Below are 18,244 nucleotides of genomic sequence, written 5' to 3'. Positions count from 1 at the left end.
AAAAACATACAGAAGCTTTATGATTTTGCTTTTTTAATGAATGAAATATATTTTTGTTGCAACATATTTAACTTTGGTCAACATGTAAAACTCTTACAAACAGTGGCAGGACAGTCTGAATATGCCTGACCTATTATTCTGAAAAGTATGGTTGCCATTTAGCAGGTTTAGAGACAATTTCCAAGAAAGACTCTTCTTTTAACGGACGTCTTCAACCTGTACATAAAAAAAAAAGCTGACTTTGTGAACTTTGTATTTATTAACCACAAACAAAGCCAGAGTGCTCAAAATTAAACTACTTAATTATTCTTTTTACACAGATTAACCCCAATTTATTCTTTATATTTAAAAAGTATATTAATGTGTTGTACCAACTAATCACCCCCAGAACAGTTCCAAAACACTCTTTGCTTCAACTGCTGTGCTTTACAAAGTGAACATTTGGCCTCAGAGACCAAGAACCAATGACACACTGAGAGAGAAAAAAAACAACATTGTTCAGAAAGGATCAATAGAACCACTTGAACCTACAAAGCATGTTGTCCTTGATACAATTTCACATCATTGGTGGCAGAAAAAAAAGGTTATGCTGAGCTGAATTTCTACAGGCCCACTGACTGTACAGTTAGCTCTTTCTTTTAAGTGCTCTTCTCTCATTTATAATGCGGTACATAAAAATAGACTTAACGACAGGTGAAGCAAAGCAAAAACAAAATGACCCCAATTTTTTTCTTCCACAATCCTCAGCCTTGTTATTCTATCTCTGGCTTCAACTTTTCTCCAGAAACAGGAATAAAGACTGTGGGGAGAGGGGGGCACATCAAACCCCATAACAAAGAATATTCTTACAAAAGAAAAAGTCAAAAACATTGATTAACAAGATGAAGAGAACTGAACGCCCAAAGCCACTCTTCAGTCTAGTCTCACCAAACGTCAACGCTGGTTTCTGTAATGACAACATTTTTGAGAAGAATAAGGAAACTTGAGGCTGCCAGCATGTCCGGTTCGGGGGGGGGGGGGACATGCCGGAGCAGAAACACGGTGCATGAACGTGTAGACACCCCTCCTCCTCCTCCTCCTCCTCCTGCTCTGCCTTTTCCTTTTGTAGATTAGCTCTTGATCACTCCTCCGTCTCCTTCGCTGACAAAACGCTTCCGCCCTCTAGTGGATGAAACAGAGTACCAAAACATGTTTGGGTATTTATTGTATGTATCCAACGGTATTAAATGTTAAGTGTTTGTGTTGAGTCAAAAACTCCTTTGGAAAACAAAAACAAAAATTCACCATTTGTAGTCAGTTAAGCTTTTTTTGTGCCATAGAGCTCCAAACTATTGAAAGCAAATCAATAAGCCTTATCTTGAGAGTGGTTAACATTATCCTTCAATGCCTGTAACATGGTTCCTGTAGTTCAATTCCACACTTTCATCTTGTGAAAATTATTAACTGCCTTTGCCCTTAAGTACATCTCAATCCCAGTCAGTACGTTAAAACCCATCAAGTCTCTTTTTAAGAAGACAGTCAAGGTTTTAGACAAGAAACCTCTCCATTTCCATTATTGCAATAGAGTAAGGAAGTATAATATATTAATGCATTGCCCAAATAAAATACACTCAAATTACATCAAACTAAATTAAACGGCTATAAACAGTTCCAAAATAACACCTTTTACTCCTGTTCAAGAAACGTTGCTTAAAAGTCCATGTGTTACAGAAGATGATCATAGCCTATATTAAAATAACAAAGGGTACATTTGTCGTCTTCATGTTAAAAATGGAACAAGGTTCAGGCAGGGAGTCACGTATGAGGTAGTTGAATTTGGGAAGTATTGAGAGACAGGCAAACTTCTGTTTGTTTAATTTATTTTTGAGCCTCTGGTAACCCAAAATCAACAAAAAAGTACTACCTAATGATATTTAAAGTCACATGTACAAACTATTATATATATTCAAAATAATAGAACTGAGCTTTCCATATGAAGTAATCTATTTTTGAAGTATTCTCAGTCAAGTTTTTGATAACGTTCTAACACTAGGATAAAGAAGGCAGGGTTAACTTGGATATTTATGACGAAATAAATATCTAACCAATCATTAAGAAAACACTGAGTCATGTGCACACATGTTCAACAAAACTACTCTGCTCCTGCTCAGACCGTCTCCTCTCCTGATGTCTAAGCACACTCCTCTCAGTGTTGTTGTAGCATGCTGTTAGCTTGTTTGCTAATCACATACTGCCTGTAATCTGTCTGTATAGCTGTCTCCCTGCTCTCTTCCAACTGTGGTGGAGTATTTTGTAACTGAGCTCTCAGAGACCATTTGAAATGAATTATTTTCAGATTCTGGAGTTTTTATGTCTTTAGATTCAGAGTCAGACGACTCAAACATGCAGGCTGTGAACTCTCTCTTGACCTGTCAATCAAAAAGTTAGCTGCCACACCCACACAGTCCTGAGAAATGGTCTGAACTGGAAAATAAGCTGTTTTTGAACAGTGCTTTTTCTATTTGAATTTTAAACATTCCATTTACATTTCCAGAGTCTTTAAGAACAATCTAAATGTAATATTGCCATGGTAATCATTAGTAATTGATGGATAACTAACCTAGAGGGATAGGCGTCCCTCAGCTGCTTGGTGATGACAGCCTCCTGGTAGCAGAGGTCCACAAAGGTCTCCATGAGGGAGTGAGCATGCGGTACATCCAAGTTGATTTCAGGGAGCTCGTTATAGACACGCTGGAAGCCCTGCAAGGGACACAGTGTACACAACGAGTAGATGTTAATATTGTTACGACCACGTCTTTGAGAAAGATTCATTTCACATGAATTGGACTAACAACTAGTTAATGAAAATTTAAAAAAGGCACCAACCCTATTCATCTGATCCACAGTGATGAGGCCCGTTTTCCAGAAGGACTGCAGCAGCTTGATGATCATGTGACTGGCTGTGTCTCCCTTTGACTCCAGCACCATCACTATAGCCTGAAAAACAATCATCAAACACTTCGTATGAGTGAGAAGGAGGACTGTGCTGCAATCATCTAATTGCAGGACCCTAGCAGAATCACTCAGCAATGATCTAAAGGAAGTTTTTTGAAATGTGTAGATGCATATTTTTACCACTTGGTGGCAATATCTGCCATTTTTCTTTCATTATGGGAGACAGGAGAGGGTGTAAGTGCAGTAGTTCATATTGTGCAAACCTATTTAACTTTTAGAGGAATTTGTAGATGGTATTAACAAAAGGTAACATAACATGGAGAAATGTATGATTTATTCTTTCTCTCAAGTGTTTTCCCTTTTTTGTTTTTTCTTTATTTCATTTTCTTAAGGTTTGTATGGTTAATATGTGAAGAAGTCTGTTTTTTTCGCACCATAAATCCAAACAATTCAAACAAAGACTGCTGAAATAGTCTGCATCATGTCTTCAGTACCTCATAGACCAACTCGTGGTGGAAGTGTGGGACCTCAAGGTCCCTCAGACAGCGTTCTGCCTCTGACACATCACCTGATATCAGGTACTCCTTGAGCAGGAGGTTCATCTGCAACACAGACACACAAATTGTAAAAAACAAACAAACATGTCTTCTCGTTTTCAAACTGCATCAAACACAGATGGAATGAAGAAGGACCTGTTGGTATTGACAGTTTTTTTCCTCCTGCAGAGACTAAAAGAGACTAAAGACTAAAAGAAAATGAAGACTAAAAGATAGACGAAAATGAGAGCAACAGAGTGATGACTGTGGATGGATTTCTGGTAGCATCTTACTGTTAAGAATTAAATAATGCTGCTGTACTTCAGCACTGCTTTTCATCTTGTTGCTTCCCCAGCTTTATTTAGGATAAACCCTCTATTTGCTTGGATAATTTACATAGTATCAAAGCTTTAAAACACTCTTTATTCTCACAGGACTGAATTGAGACAGAAGAGCTGAACAGAGAGCTCCACAGCACCTGTAGGTACCCAACTCTTAAGTATTCCATCAATCCACTGTAGATTTGGGGATTTACTCCAGCAATAACCTGAATTCCTGGGGAAATAAAAAAACTTGCCCTCATGTCTGACCTCCCTGAGAAATTGAACTCTGACTAATAGACAACACTTTTGTTTGGGGGCTGTACCTTGAATCCTTTAGTCTCATTTGCTAGCAATGCTTCACTATGTCACACATTTGCTTAAAATGTATTTATGGACCAATTAGTCATGCCCCAAGAAAAATGAGAGAAGCAGGATTGAAGCAACAAGTGTGAAACCCTCCAGCAAAACAAACAATTGTGAGTCAAATGTGGGTCATCAAGCTGAGAATGTGTGGTTGAGCATCAGATTGCAAAGAGATCTAACATGAGGAGATGAAATGTGGACAGGCAGGAGGGGAGTGACAGGAGAATAAGAGGATACTGCACAACAATAACAAAGCACAAAAAAAGCCTCCTGCAGCTCAGAATGTTTGCCCTGAATTTGCACACAAGTGGACAGGAAACCTAACTGGACAGGAGAGCCTGCAGGTCTGAAGGCTTCTGAAGCTTACAAAATGCCAACACACTCACTGACCACTCTGGCTCTTTTCTAAACATGCACAAAGTCCCTCTTAATCTTGCATAACCCACAATTTACAAGATGTACTCTTTAATACTCCCACACTATCCACACCCACATCGGTACAGAAAAAATCCAGAAAATCCAGATCAAGGAACAATAGTTATAAACAAATACAAAGCGAAGAGCACATGGTGTGTAATGAACAGTGAAAGAGTGTGTGTGTTTGTATATCAGTTGAAGACTTGGGTGTGTATCTGTGTTGGCCCCTCCTGTGCCCTCGTTTTTGCTCTTCTCAGGGGAGAAAAGTGTTCTGCTGACACAGCAGCATAGCAGAGAGCCAGCTCTGTGGCTCCCTACCCGGTATGCATTCCTGCCTTCTGTTCACTAATATAACGTCAATAAAGACGCAGGGCTTGTCGATGCTAAAGAGTGTGACCCAGGGTGTTAGGGATTACATGTTTGAAACATGGAAATGAGCAAGTGACATTAGTTTTCAAGCCGTGTTCTCCCCGTGTGGCCTGAGCTCACCTCTTTGATGAGATGTTTAACAGGTCTCTGGCCTCCGCCTACACCCCACACGTTATCTAGACGCATCATCTCCCTCTTCATGGTCAGCAGCACCGCAGCTCGGTCTAAAGCCACTCTAAAAGTATATATATATATATATATATATGTAAATGATTGCTGTAGCACCAAAATGAGCAAACACAAATTAAGTGCAGTTTTTTTCAGTAGCATCAGTTCAGGCTGTCATCTTATCTGAATCTGTAATGTTAACTTTAAAGATAAGATTTCTCGATCCTTTACTTGTTACAGTAGCTCACAAAAGAAGGAAAAAATAACTATAGTAAACTAGTGATAGAGAAAAATTACATAAGAGGATAAGGGCCGGTGAAATAAAAACATATTTTTGAGGGAGACGGGGCAAGAGAAAAAAAAAATGAAGGTGTAATTTTGTTTTATTTTTATTCAATTAATTAAAAAAAATAAAAATTCTCAGAATAAAAATACAATTAAACATAAATCACAAAATTTTGACTTTTTTTCCAAAAATGATAGGGTTAAAATGATATTTTTGACTTTTATCTCGCAGTTAAAAAAAAACAAAAAAAAAACAGAAGGTATGTTTCAGTGGCCCGAATCCTCTTCTGCAGAAAAGTTCATAGGGTGAAAGAATTACAATTAATATAACAATTTGGAAAAAAAGGTCATGGTACATTTTAGCACAAACATTCAAAGTGACCTTACTACATCTACATTCAAATTTTACTTAATATTGTTATATAAACAGTTTCTTTAAGTTTTCAATGTGCAAAAGTTTAAATAAATTAGGCTCACCTGGCATGCTCACAGTCCACTTTACCCTTGTAATAGTCCAGGAAGGACATTGGAAGGATGTGGTCTGCTATGGCTCTGGCTATAAACTGGCCCAACATCTAAAAAAACAGCACATTACACAACACATCTTTTAATTCTGGATTCATCTCCACACCTGTTTTGAGTTTTAGTAGCAATAGTAGCAAGTTATAATAGCAATCATATCATATCTACAAGCATTCTTCCAGTATCAAACTTTACATTCTGGTCTCTTAACGTATATAACACAAATTCCAACTGAAATCTGAGGCTCAAACAGCCACTTTCTTGTGTACCTGCGGGGCCTCTGGTGTGTCCAGTATGAGGTCTGGCAGCTCTTTCAGGATCTTGTCGAAAGCTCGGCCCATGTCGTTCTGTGACAGTACCTTGCCCGTCAGATCTGACAGCAGGCGGGAGGTCAGCTCTCTGTGGCTGGCCTTCCCCTCCAGGGACAGGGACACAGCCAGGGAGGAGAACTCGTACTTGTGCGGGCCCAGGTTCAGCTCCCTTAACAATGTCTGAGCAGAGAGGGGGGGGGGGGCAGTGAGAAGGTTCAGACATTGTGCGGTCTTGATCAGTGTACACTTTTAACATATTCAAGCTCTCCATCACTTAAGTTATACACCATTTTATTTACACACTGAGAGACAGCATGCACTGAGAGAAGTGAAGATGAACACCGTGTTTACCTGGACCTCTTTTGTGTCTCCATGTTCAAAGTACTCCTGTACGATCGGGTTGACCATCTTTTCCAGTTCCTTCTCATCGACCACAGGAACAACTTTTGCATAGACTGTGTCTCCCTGTGCATGCAAACAAACAAACAAACATATAAATAACATCAGTTTAAATAAGATCAACAGGATTGGACTTATTTTCACAACTTTCACATCTTGCATTGTTCATGGAATGTAAAAAATACCACAGAGCAGACTAGTTGGCGTCTAAAAAATGAGAAATGTATGCTATCAAGAAATGATCTTGTCAAGGGTCCAGGTCGTAAAAGTTGTGACATGGCATTGTAAACTGAGATCTCGGTCTGTCTTTTTTTTAAACTGCCTGTGTTTTTAGTCTCTGCTGCTTTACTTCTCAAGAATTTGAGTCATAAACAGGTCCAACTAACTTCCAAGTGAGAGTTTCGTTTAACCCAGAGGACAAAAGTGAGGGTTCATAAACCAACAATCGTACAGACACACACTGAAAAGATTATGGACAGACTACTTTGGCTGTTTTGAAAGGGAAAAATGTGCTACCAATTTTAAGCTCAATAAAATTTAGAGCATTAAAAAGTACTAATTGTGCTCTTGACGCCCTCTTTGATAAGCCAATGTTTGTCTAACAGGAAAACAAATATGAGTACAAAGACGGAATAAAGCCAGCAGTCAAAAAGGCTGATTCACTTTCCTGTATTTTCCCCTGTTGTATGAAGCGATTGTTAAAGTTAAAGGGTGATGGAAGAGAACCAAAACAACCATTTACTGCCAAGAACAGGCAAAAGACTGGACTAGTGTTCGACTTCTCAGCAAGAAGATGCTTCTTTTTTTTTTGGTGTTAGCATATGTGCAGCAGATTACGCTTACTAGAAGCCATTACAGGGCTGCTGAAACTATTTCAACATTTCGTCACTTTCCACGGGGACGCGATGACCTGTTCTGTTCTATTTGGAAATCTGTAATCAGTATCAAGATTCGAAGGTCAGTGTCTGCACATGCCCTGTGAGGTTTTTTCCCGTACCACTCTGACCCAGTTCCCTGTTAACACACTGACATCTTTCCACAGCATTCGAGGCCAAATCACACCGGTCTCAGCCTCAGACATTATTGACATCTTACTGACAGACGCACCGTTCTCACTCTGCAATTCAGTCCCTACTGCCATAACGGGGGAACAAGCAAACTTGCTCAGAGCATTTGTTTGATAAGCGGGTTAAAGATTAAAAGATACTGTTGATTGTGATGGGACACAGCCATCTGGATGAGAAATAATGTGAGTAGGCGTGTTTGGAATGAGCTCCAGATAAAATCATGTGGACTTTGATAGAACATTGCAGCATTTCCAAATACATTCAGTTTGAATGTCCAAAACTGTGCTTTGATTTTGCTTCATATGAGACTTAACAAATTGTGTGATTCATCAGAGATTCAAGAGTGTGCATGCCTTTTGTGTGAGAGTGGACAGTCATTATCTTGTTCACAAAGCAGAGCCTGCTTTTTATTTTTACTGTTACAGCAACAACATCAGCATGTTTGTTTGACACAAGTAATAAAAGGAGTCCTGCAACATGCCGCAGCTTTGATCAGTGGGCCTCTTTGGAACAAAAAGCTGCTCCACACAGCAGGTCCCACTGACAACAACTGCAGTAACTAACCTCTGCTGGACAGGCCGTTTCATTGGTGGTATAAACATGTCAGATTGCTAATACTCAGGAAATTTTTATGTTATATTTTTCAAGAAACGTATTTAGAGTTAAATTTTCTCTCTCTCTCTCTCCCACTTCCTGTCTCTCCTCAACTGTCCCTGTGGAGAATTCAGTGAATAACTAAGATTTGTCAATATAAAAATTATTTTTGGTAGCAGTCCTACTTCAACCGTGTGGCTGCATACGATTTCACAACACTTTCACATTAAAGGCTAGACGTAGTTTCAATTTCTTGTCCAATATTCTTTGATGAGCGATTAAAGTTATATGGCATTCAAAAATTAGTGTGCTGCATGAAAACTTGCATCTCTCCCCACCTTCATTCTGTCTACAACATTAAATTAGGGATCCCTAATGTACTAATAATAACTTTACCAACCAAAAAGTCTGTAGTTTTTGTGAGTTTAGTCCAAACTCTTTCAGATATATAAGCATATTTTCATATTTCGAAGACAGTGAGTCAGTGTGAATCATCGTCTAAGTCCAACTCACCTGAGAAGATTCATCATAGTTAGGGTCTCGTACATCAGGCTCCTCGTCTTCATAAACCATCCCAGCAGCCCCCCAAACTCCTTTACCACCCGCTCCACCTGCAGACAGGTGACAGAGAAAACAGAAATTCACGGTTACATATTGTCATTTAAGCTCAATTGATGCAAATATTAATGTTTTATCCTGAAATGTGCTGACTAGTGCTGCTTTTCTTAACATTTTCAACAAAGAGGCTGAGATTATACTTGTCAGCTGTGTATTTACACCTTAACCTGGTGAGTTCATTATTCTTTAGAGGTCATCAATTGCAGAGGACACATGTTTCTTCAACTTTCTGGACACAGCGTTACTGGTTTCTTAACTTCTCTAAAAATGGCTGCAGCAGCTTCTAAACAACAAACAAGCACAATTCTGCATGCACCACTTTATTCGAGATGTACCCTTTTTTGGCAGGCCTCTGCCTTTGCCAGTCCTGGACTTGCGGTCGTTGGTGTTCACTTTGCCCTTCGGACTGTTGGGGTCGCCTCCTGCCACATCTCCCGACTCGGAGAACGACTCGCTGGTGGAGTTGCGGGATGAGGACTTGCGCAGGCGTCGCTTGGCTTTGGCTTTGAGTCGCGCCTCATGGAGCGCTTTCTCCTGAGGCGTCCAGTTTCCGTTCACCTCCGCCTCGTTAAGCGGGTCCTCGTCGCCGCTGTAGGAGCGGTTGGCCTCTGCCACGTTCTCATTATAGGAGAACATCCCTATGGACAGAAAAAAATAAGGATCGATGAGGATGCGGAATACTGGTACAATGGGACTAGACATGCAAGCTACTGGAGACAATTCTGACAACCAAGTAGACATAGCTTTTTGAGTAACTAGGGGTCAGAGTTTAACAGGCAAATGTTTTAAGTATTTATAAGAGCAGCTTCTTCAATCTAGTGTACAGTTAGAACTTTAAAAGGGACTGTGTGAAAAATATAAGTATAGGGAGCAAAGCAGCGTGAAGCTGTTCCAGATGTTTTGAGTCTGTTTAGTGTTGTCTGGAGCTTAGAAGAAATACAGAACTTTTCAGCTTCTATTCTCAACCATAGCTGTTTATTGCAAACTAGCTACTTTTCCAATAGACGATGACATCCTTAAACATGACTGTGTATGTGGAAGTTATCCAAGAGGGTACAATCAGAGGGTTTTGAATGACTCAGATCTGAAAACCCAGAGAAATGTGGCCAAACAAGTCTGTGGGCTGCAGCTGCTCAAGGGTAATGCATCTCGGTGCATGTAGGCATTGCTCTCTTCACGGAAGAACTCCTATTTCTCTTTGAATGTAATACAAACTAGAGGAATTTATGGCTAACTCAACTTCATCTACAATCCATATAAAATGCAGCATGACTCCCTTGCATTTTACTGTGCTGACCTCTGCAACAAACAACATTATTTGGTGTGATAACAATCACACCATGCAAAATACTTATGTTATAAACCCTGATGAAAGATTTATTTCTTTCTACAACCTGAGCATATTTGATCCCATTTAAACTTACAAGTTAATTACAGAGCAATTCATTATTCAACTGGTGAAACAATGTTATTAAAAGCTGCAGTAAAAATACTTTATAGGTTCAGATCAGCTCCGAACGCAGAGGCTGGCTCCAAGCCTAACACTATACATGTTTCAATGCACTACATGAAGAATTTGATATACACCTTACAATTGGATCTAGAGTAAAGAATGGCGTAGTTGTATTTTGCAGGCATTGCTTTGAGTTGTATTGACTCTGCAAACATTACAGATCAATATCAGGTGCATTCAACAAGCTGCACACAGACAGCTTTAACATGCAGAGTCAAATTAGACTGCATGTGCTACATTCATCTCCATGTGTCACGGCCATGCTCTGCACACCCTAAAGCGAGAACAAAAAAAGATGGCAGTGTGTTTCACCACATGCATTGTTGAACACTCACCAGCTTTATCAGCAGCCATACGGTGGGTAAAAAGGGTCACGCAAATGTTTACAATATGATCTTGTTTGATACTATTATGCTAATCCTGTGCATGTAAAGAGAACACTGTGTTTAGGAAAAGAGAAGTACTGGCTACTTTGCTTCTTCCAGAGACAACAACAAGTGGGACTAGAGAGCTGCAGGCATGGGAGGGAGCTGAGAGGAACACATGGTGCAGAAATGCTGACACCAGTGTTTTAGTTCTCTGTCTTCTCGCGAGCACCAGCTAGAGTGGACCTGACTACATATGGCCTGGTTGGGTCCATGACTGGTCACATGACAGGGCTGCAGGAAAAGGAGGGAGGGAGAGGGAGAGGGAGAGAGGGAGAGAGGGAGAGAGAGCGAGAGAGGGAGAGGGAGAGGGAGAGAGAGAGAGAGCAGAAGACGGAGGAGGAGGAATGTCTGAGGGTGTAATGAATACTCTCAGTCCTTATGCACGCTCCTCAAATGGCAATTTGAGGAGTTCTGGGCCTATAGATTACAGGACACGTGGACAAAACCACTCAGAGGGAGGGAATATGTCCAAGCCCCAGTTCAAACAAACAAGCAGCAGTTTGTGTGCAGCCAAAGTTGCACATTAAACTTCTGGTGCAGAATTTAAAAAAAAAAAAAAAACTGTTTGCAACTTTGTACAAAAAAGTGGCAGAATTCATAAAGTAGGCATGTGGAGAAGTATTTCAGGAATCCCAAACATCAGTTGTTAAATGTTTGTGGCTTCAGTTTGCACAGGGAAGTAAACAACTGATGAAAAGGAAGCACCTTTAAGCAAAGCAGGACACCTCCCTGATTTAACCTGTTGTACCAAGTGCAGCACCACACCCTTGGCCTTCGAAAACTGTAAACAGCCGACCATGTGTCATCTCCTCCTCTTGCTGCTCCTCCTCCTCCTTACCTCATGTAGGTCACAGGGCCTGCCAGCGCAGTAAATAAGGAACTAACCAATTGTAGCTGGCCAAATAAAACACAGGCCAATTGGAGAGGAGCAGAAATATGGGAAGGCAGAAAAAAGTTACTGCTGTTTGCCAAGTCAAGAGTTGCAAAACAGGCAGAAGAAAAAGCAGAGATCAAGTACATCTGCAACTTTGCTGTTTCAAATGGTTTAACTCAACAGAAAGTGGGTCTATGTGTCACTGTCACAGTCTCGTAAAGCTGCTGCAGCAACAAACTCAACACAACACAAAGGTTTTTTTAAAAAGCAGCCCCTGCTGATAACTGATTTTTTTTAAAACACACAGTGAGATGCAAGCCAGCGTAGACCTCTGCCCTACATGCTGTGTGGGAGATTTCCACAGTCAGAGAGACGCTGCAGCACTGCTGAGGCATTCAGTTTTAGGTGTCTGTACAGTAGCAGTGTTTGTGAATGTGAGGGAGGTCAGTGGAGCGCAGTGCTCACATTTCTCCCAGGGGACAGACCTTGATTTTACAACTGCACATGCAAGAGACCCTGAGGGTCTGAAGGGACTTTGTGTATCAAATGCAGCAGCTTAATTGTATGTGTTCACTTCTACATGCAGAGCACTACTATGTTGTTTTCAAATTCTCCGTGCTCATCTTAAACCTCAATTTTGGAATGAGTAAACGGGCTGGATTTGTGACAAGCACTTGATCAAGATTAAGGTTTTTGATATGTAATTTGAATCATTTTCATCCAGCACTTTCAATATTTCGTTGGAAAGAGGCAGCACCTGAAAAAACAGTGATGTGTTACACCAGCAAATTAGCAAATTTCTCAAAAAGAAGAAGTCCCAATGTGCTCTGATTTAGGAATAAATAAAAAAAATAGTGTAATTGCATTAAGCTTTAAGTTCCTGTTTAGCTGAGGATCTGCATAATTTTGCATTGAATTCAAGACAAAAACAACAAGTGCACCAAATCAACCTTACATGTTGATTTGACCATTTCATGTTTGTGCAAGAGGTGGGAAAGTAGGAGTAACTGACAAAGATTGTGCAGACAAACCGATCAAACTGAAAGGATTGCACACACTGACTGAGACGGAAGAATGAAACTAAAGGACACCATTTTGGTATCCTAATGCTTCCTTTCTTCACCTTCACACAGTTCCTTCTTTTCTTTATTCCTCTCCTCAATCTCAGTTTTACGGCTAAATAAAAGAGGTCAACTGAGTAAAAATGTATCCACAAAACTTGTTATTCCTCTGTCAACCCTTGTACAGTAAAAATAACCGAGAACATATGGCGCCCTGTGTGGTCAAATAAGCGTCTGTGCAATGATACAGGGCATAAGAAGTGAAAAACTGTCCTGCTGCACGTGGCCATGGGTGATAGTCTCTCAAAAAGGAGAAAAGGGTGTGGATGTTCTGGAGGTTTAACTGTCATTTCAGTAAATGGAAGGGGGCCGAATGAGACTTTAAAACATGTTTAAGATGCATCACATAAACGTACATTATGTACGGGAGCGGGCCACAAACACAGGACAAATCAAGTACAAAGGTCACAACATCTGAAGCGATCGCTTGAGTCTTGAGTCATGAACGATGAAAGAGATTTAATGGAAGCTTGATCACTCTTGCTGACTGTGCTGCTCTGTGGCAGCAGCAGATAAAGACGACAATAGATCAGAACATAGATACTTGAAGAGTCAGATAAAGTTTTCAACACTCAGACAAATACAGCTGCAAAGTACTACTCTGGATGGATGGATGGATGGATGGTTGAGTTCAAATTGATATCTTAATGTAAACAGTTGGAGTGTGCAAACATGTGATCTTAAATGTACGAAGGGTGGAGGAGGGTTAACAGAAGAAGAGAGGGCAAGAGCACAACATAATGTGTACCCATCAGGCCACGAAAAGATCTGGCTTGACATTTAAGGCAGCAGGGATTTTTCTTCCATGCTGTTCTCAATGCATGTATTTACCCAAAGGACGACTGTAAATATGCTCACTTGCGGGGCTTTAATTCTGAATCTGTAGGACATTCATCACAGCAAAGACCTGATCTGTGTTAATCCAGAAACTCACCCACGCAGCACAGGTTATCAGAGGTGAAACACTGCTTTAAATACACTCAATGTACTACCACAAAAGAGCTTATGTCTAATGCCAAAGGTCTATCGTATATATATAAAATCAAGATAGTTATACTAGGCCTGCTTTGAGTTCTTCATTTTCAGCATTATGCTTCTGTGATGAAAGAAGTCTCCGTAACCGCAGCAGGCTGTGCACGTCTTGCGAAGTATGATAGAGGAAATAAGCTACCAAGTAAGAGTGGGGCGAAATATCAGTATGGCAATATATTGATCTCGAGTTGGCAATACAATGAATAATCAAATCCCTAGTGCCAAATATTGATATTTGATTTAAAAATAAAACATCTGTCTAAATGGATTTCCTCATAATCCTGCAACTTCCTGCCATTCTTTGATTGTCTTTGGATTCATCAGTTAAGTATTGCTGTATTGTGTTAGCATTATTCCAGAACTTTCAGAATGAAAGAGATGGTAGCTTTGGATACCAGTCATAACTATAGTGTACTGAGTGCTGTTGCTGTAGCTGGTAGAATCTAGGGATTTAAAAGTAGTTTTTGAAAGTATGAAACTAATCACTTATTATGTCTTATGAAGAGGAAGTTCTATGAGGCAAATCCAATCATTTAGAGGAATGCACCACATTGTATTTTTGCAGATATGCCAATGTTTTCAAGCTCATCATGGGTGATACTCGGCAAACTACATAATTAACCTGCAAAAGCTCTTACAATGCACAAAGCTGTGCTTCTTAACTGAAGTAGACGCTGTTGACAAGTTTTTGTTGGAACAGACACTTTTTGTTCCAACTTTTCAGAAACTCGATGCTCCAGGCTGATGGTTCTTGAGATGTAGAATCAAATTTGTGCTTTATAAGCATTGCAAATGTTTTTTGGTTTGCTGTCCTTCAAATACATCCATGCTGCCAACATGTTGACTCTCATTGTTGTCAGGCACAAAAACAAGTCACCTTGTCAGCTTCACATATAGGCAGACATTTTCATATTTGCTGATACTAAAAATGAACTTTTTAATATTATGCTGATATGTTTTGCATCCACCAATCATTTAGAATAATTATTGATTCAATTTGTGTGCTTCACCATGCACGCTTTCTATATTCCCCATACTGCTTTGTGAGAGATCAGTGCCCAGACTGACCTGCATCATATTGAGGAGTTGTTTTCCCCCCACAAAACAATGGAGTCTTTGACAGTTTTTTGTGTATGTGTGTGTGCGTGTCCACCTCATCAACGGAGTACAGCTCAATCAAGCGTGGCCAACCTTTCTTCAGAAAAAGGCCAATGCAGAAAAGCCATAGACTGTATTAAATAGAGAAAAGCCCATCTGTGCACTGAGACACCACCACAGCCGTATTACACACCACGTGGGGTCCATAGCCAGTCAATGGTAGTGTCTCGCATGCACTTATTCACTTCTGTGTTATCGTGTGAACACACATCGACGATGTTAAAGCTACGACTGGTTACAGTACCGACGATGCATGTATACTACTTATGTAACCTTAAATACGGACAGTGTACAGATTATGTAAGGCGCTCCAATTGGTTCTTATATTAGGCTATACATGTCGACGTCATCGGCTGTCTAAGCGAGGAAAGCACGGAACTCGGTGTGCCATGAGTTAAAGTATCAAACAGAGACACTGCGCAGAGTACAAGCGCTGCAGGGACACTGTAACAATAAAAATGGGACACATGGATTTTCACATGCAAAACACACATGGAGAACAGAAAGTGCGTGTTTACAAAAAAAGAAACCTGCAACCTGAAGCTGCATATATTGACAGCCATTAAGCCCTTCAAGCATTTCGTCACTCTCAATGTATAATTTAATGCAGAGAAAGGACGTATGACATCATCTTCCCTGCGTCCAGGTGCAAATAAATAAACTATAGGGTGAGAACCTGTGTTGACCTATTTTATACAGTCTATGGTGTTGACATGTAAGAAAGTGATTGAGGAACCACAGCCACAACATCCGGCCGTTCCAAAAAATGAAAAAAAAGGAGGAACCAAAACTGCACTGCTATGCTAACTCATGTTTATACTTTTACAACGACAATAATCAGCCAATAAATGTCTCTTCTGATAATAAGAATACATTCCGCAGCTGCTTCAATGTGTGCAATCAACAACTTGACAAAGCGGAAGTGAGCATTGTGTCCTCCTCCAATCAGACACGCGAAAGGGTTAAATGCAAACGGAGTCAAAAACAAACACAATGTGAAATCTCACAAAGAAATATCAAAAATGCATTTGATGTTTATTTGGTTTTGCATTGCATAATGTGCAGAGCTGCAGCCGTGTGTGCAGTAATGATTGTACCAGACCTCGATGTGTGTGCGTGTATGTGTGTGAGGGTTTTAACGGAGGAGCACATGGTGAAGTGTGGCTAGTCCTCACTGCAGCCCATCCCATGCAGGGGACAATGGATCCGGGAGTGCACGCCACCAGGCCCCGCGGTAGCTCCCTGCAGACTGCGCCGATGATTGTAGCACGAAACCTGGCTGAATTCATTACTCACCATCGGCTTGGGGAGCGGAGGACCACGTATCCACTTCAGTCGCCATGGCGCTCACCAAATGCTCGATTTAAAAAATATTCACGGTGCTTTCTCCTCCTGTCGACCTGCAACAAATCCCTTCAAAAAAATGACAGCAAAACCGATCGAAGGAGGAAGAAAATGTTGAGTAATATAGGTTTATACAGGCGATGGAAAGGAAAAATCCTGATTCCTGAGCCCTGTTTTCCTGCTGCCCGTTATCAGCTGGAGAAAATATAAAATAATAAAGATCCAGATGATTACAAAGAAAGCAGAAAAGGCTACAGAGAGGCTGCTAAATGCTACGGGTGTAAAACTCCTCTCAGTGTGCACGGCTGAGGAGAGTAGAGTCAGGGACTAGAGGAAAAAGGGTAAAGAAAGTAAGGTAGGTTAACTAGTCGGAGAGCATTTCAAACAAACAGGCTGCAAGATAAACAAAGTCTGTTTTTAACTTTGCAAGAGCGAGCACAGCTCGGTCACGTGGTGAAAACGCGCACGGGGAGTGGTCAGTCGAAGGGGTGGGTGATGGTCCAATCTAACCAATCACAGAGAAGGAAAAAAAAAAACCTGCTGTAATGCATAGCTATCATCCTCAGATATTCTTTAAGATTAATATAAAGCCAACGAATGAAAGAAAATGAGTCCTTAAGCATTTTATTTATTACTTACGTATTTAAAGGCACTATGAGGAGTTTTTAAATGGCTGGGAAACAGACTGAAACTGACACTGATGCCTCTTTATGACCCTCAAAAAAAAAAAAACATCCACAACAACACCGATACCTTCTCTGTTATCATTTTTAATGTCTGAAACCACTCTGAGGGGGTAGGTGTCAGAACAGTCGATTGACGTCTGGCTTTAGAAACACGTACCCTTTTTTGGCTGTTTTCATTGCAAATAATCACTGTGTGATAAATCTAAATGTTAAAAGACAGCAGGGTGAGGTTGTTATCTGAAGACACTAATTTTGCATGTACGGAACAAGAGACAAGAGGTATCAATTTGTCCACAAGGGGCCGTTAGAATCGATACAAACCAAAAGTTCCTCACAGCAGCTTTAATAAACATTCTGCTCTATCTAAATATTGCAGTGGCCTACATTTCATAATGCTATGAGGTATTTTGGAGGTAATCCAACGTTATGAAATTATACTGCTCACCTGTTTGCTTTGTTTGTTCTGGATTTCTTTGTCCTCATAACTCTTGAATATGTATTTCTTTTTGCAAGAAATAGGGAAGATTTACCCAAAAGCTCAGATTTTCTTTGAATCCCATGAAAATGTATTTAGTTTGGATCATAATCTCAACCTCTTTGCCTCATTTCCTGTCAGCTCAATACTGTCTTCTATTAATAAAGGTCATCATGGGCAAGAAAAATAACGACATGGTTATTTCTTATTTTAAGGGGGACATTTTGGTCATGCTGTTGAGCAACCTTTAACATTCACATTGATGTGTTTTATTTTTGTCTTATACATTCTCACCACCAGACGGTGCTGCAAACGTGTACTGCTTGGTTCCAGTGAGGCAGGTATTCAAGAACTCATGGTTTTTATTAGTGTCAGCCACCTATATAATCCCTACATACTAATACTTGTTTGGACATTACCTTGTTTAACATTGTTTTATATCTTCCACAGGAGCTTCTGGCTGCTGTTTTATTGCCTCACAATGTCTCTCTAAGCCTAACAAATCAAACTTGCACAAATGGATGGAACTAAGGAGACCATCACTCTTTCTTTCTGATATCTAACACAAATTTTCAACAATATCAGACAACAATCACGTCTTTCTGGGGCTTTTCTGTCCATACAGAGTAAACCAGGGTAACAATAGGCCTGTATTATTAAGTGGCAGTGGTGGACAGTAACAAAGTAAATTTACTTGAGTACTGTAC

At 40.3% G+C, this 18,244-nt stretch overlaps 1 protein-coding gene across 1 annotated transcript; it reads right to left on the bottom strand.

The window, feature by feature from the left end:
• Positions 1-16: 16 nt before the first annotated feature.
• Positions 17-16,857, bottom strand: pdcd4a (programmed cell death 4a). The gene is made up of 11 exons (XM_034687520.1): positions 16,329-16,857; positions 9,242-9,544; positions 8,802-8,899; positions 6,580-6,693; positions 6,187-6,408; positions 5,873-5,970; positions 5,063-5,177; positions 3,429-3,536; positions 2,866-2,976; positions 2,600-2,739; positions 17-1,161 (listed from the first exon to the last, which is right to left on the bottom strand). The coding sequence occupies exons 1-11, from the start codon at positions 16,372-16,374 to the stop codon at positions 1,110-1,112; spliced, it is 1,407 nt and encodes a 468-aa protein (XP_034543411.1). The 5' UTR covers positions 16,375-16,857; the 3' UTR covers positions 17-1,109.
• Positions 16,858-18,244: the final 1,387 nt, after the last annotated feature.

The sequence above is a fragment of the Notolabrus celidotus genome, chromosome 7 (assembly GCF_009762535.1).
Source record: "Notolabrus celidotus isolate fNotCel1 chromosome 7, fNotCel1.pri, whole genome shotgun sequence".
Lineage (NCBI taxonomy): Eukaryota > Metazoa > Chordata > Actinopteri > Labriformes > Labridae > Notolabrus > Notolabrus celidotus.
Note: the sequence above shows the minus strand (reverse complement) of the source record. Positions and strands in the feature narration are given on the sequence as shown.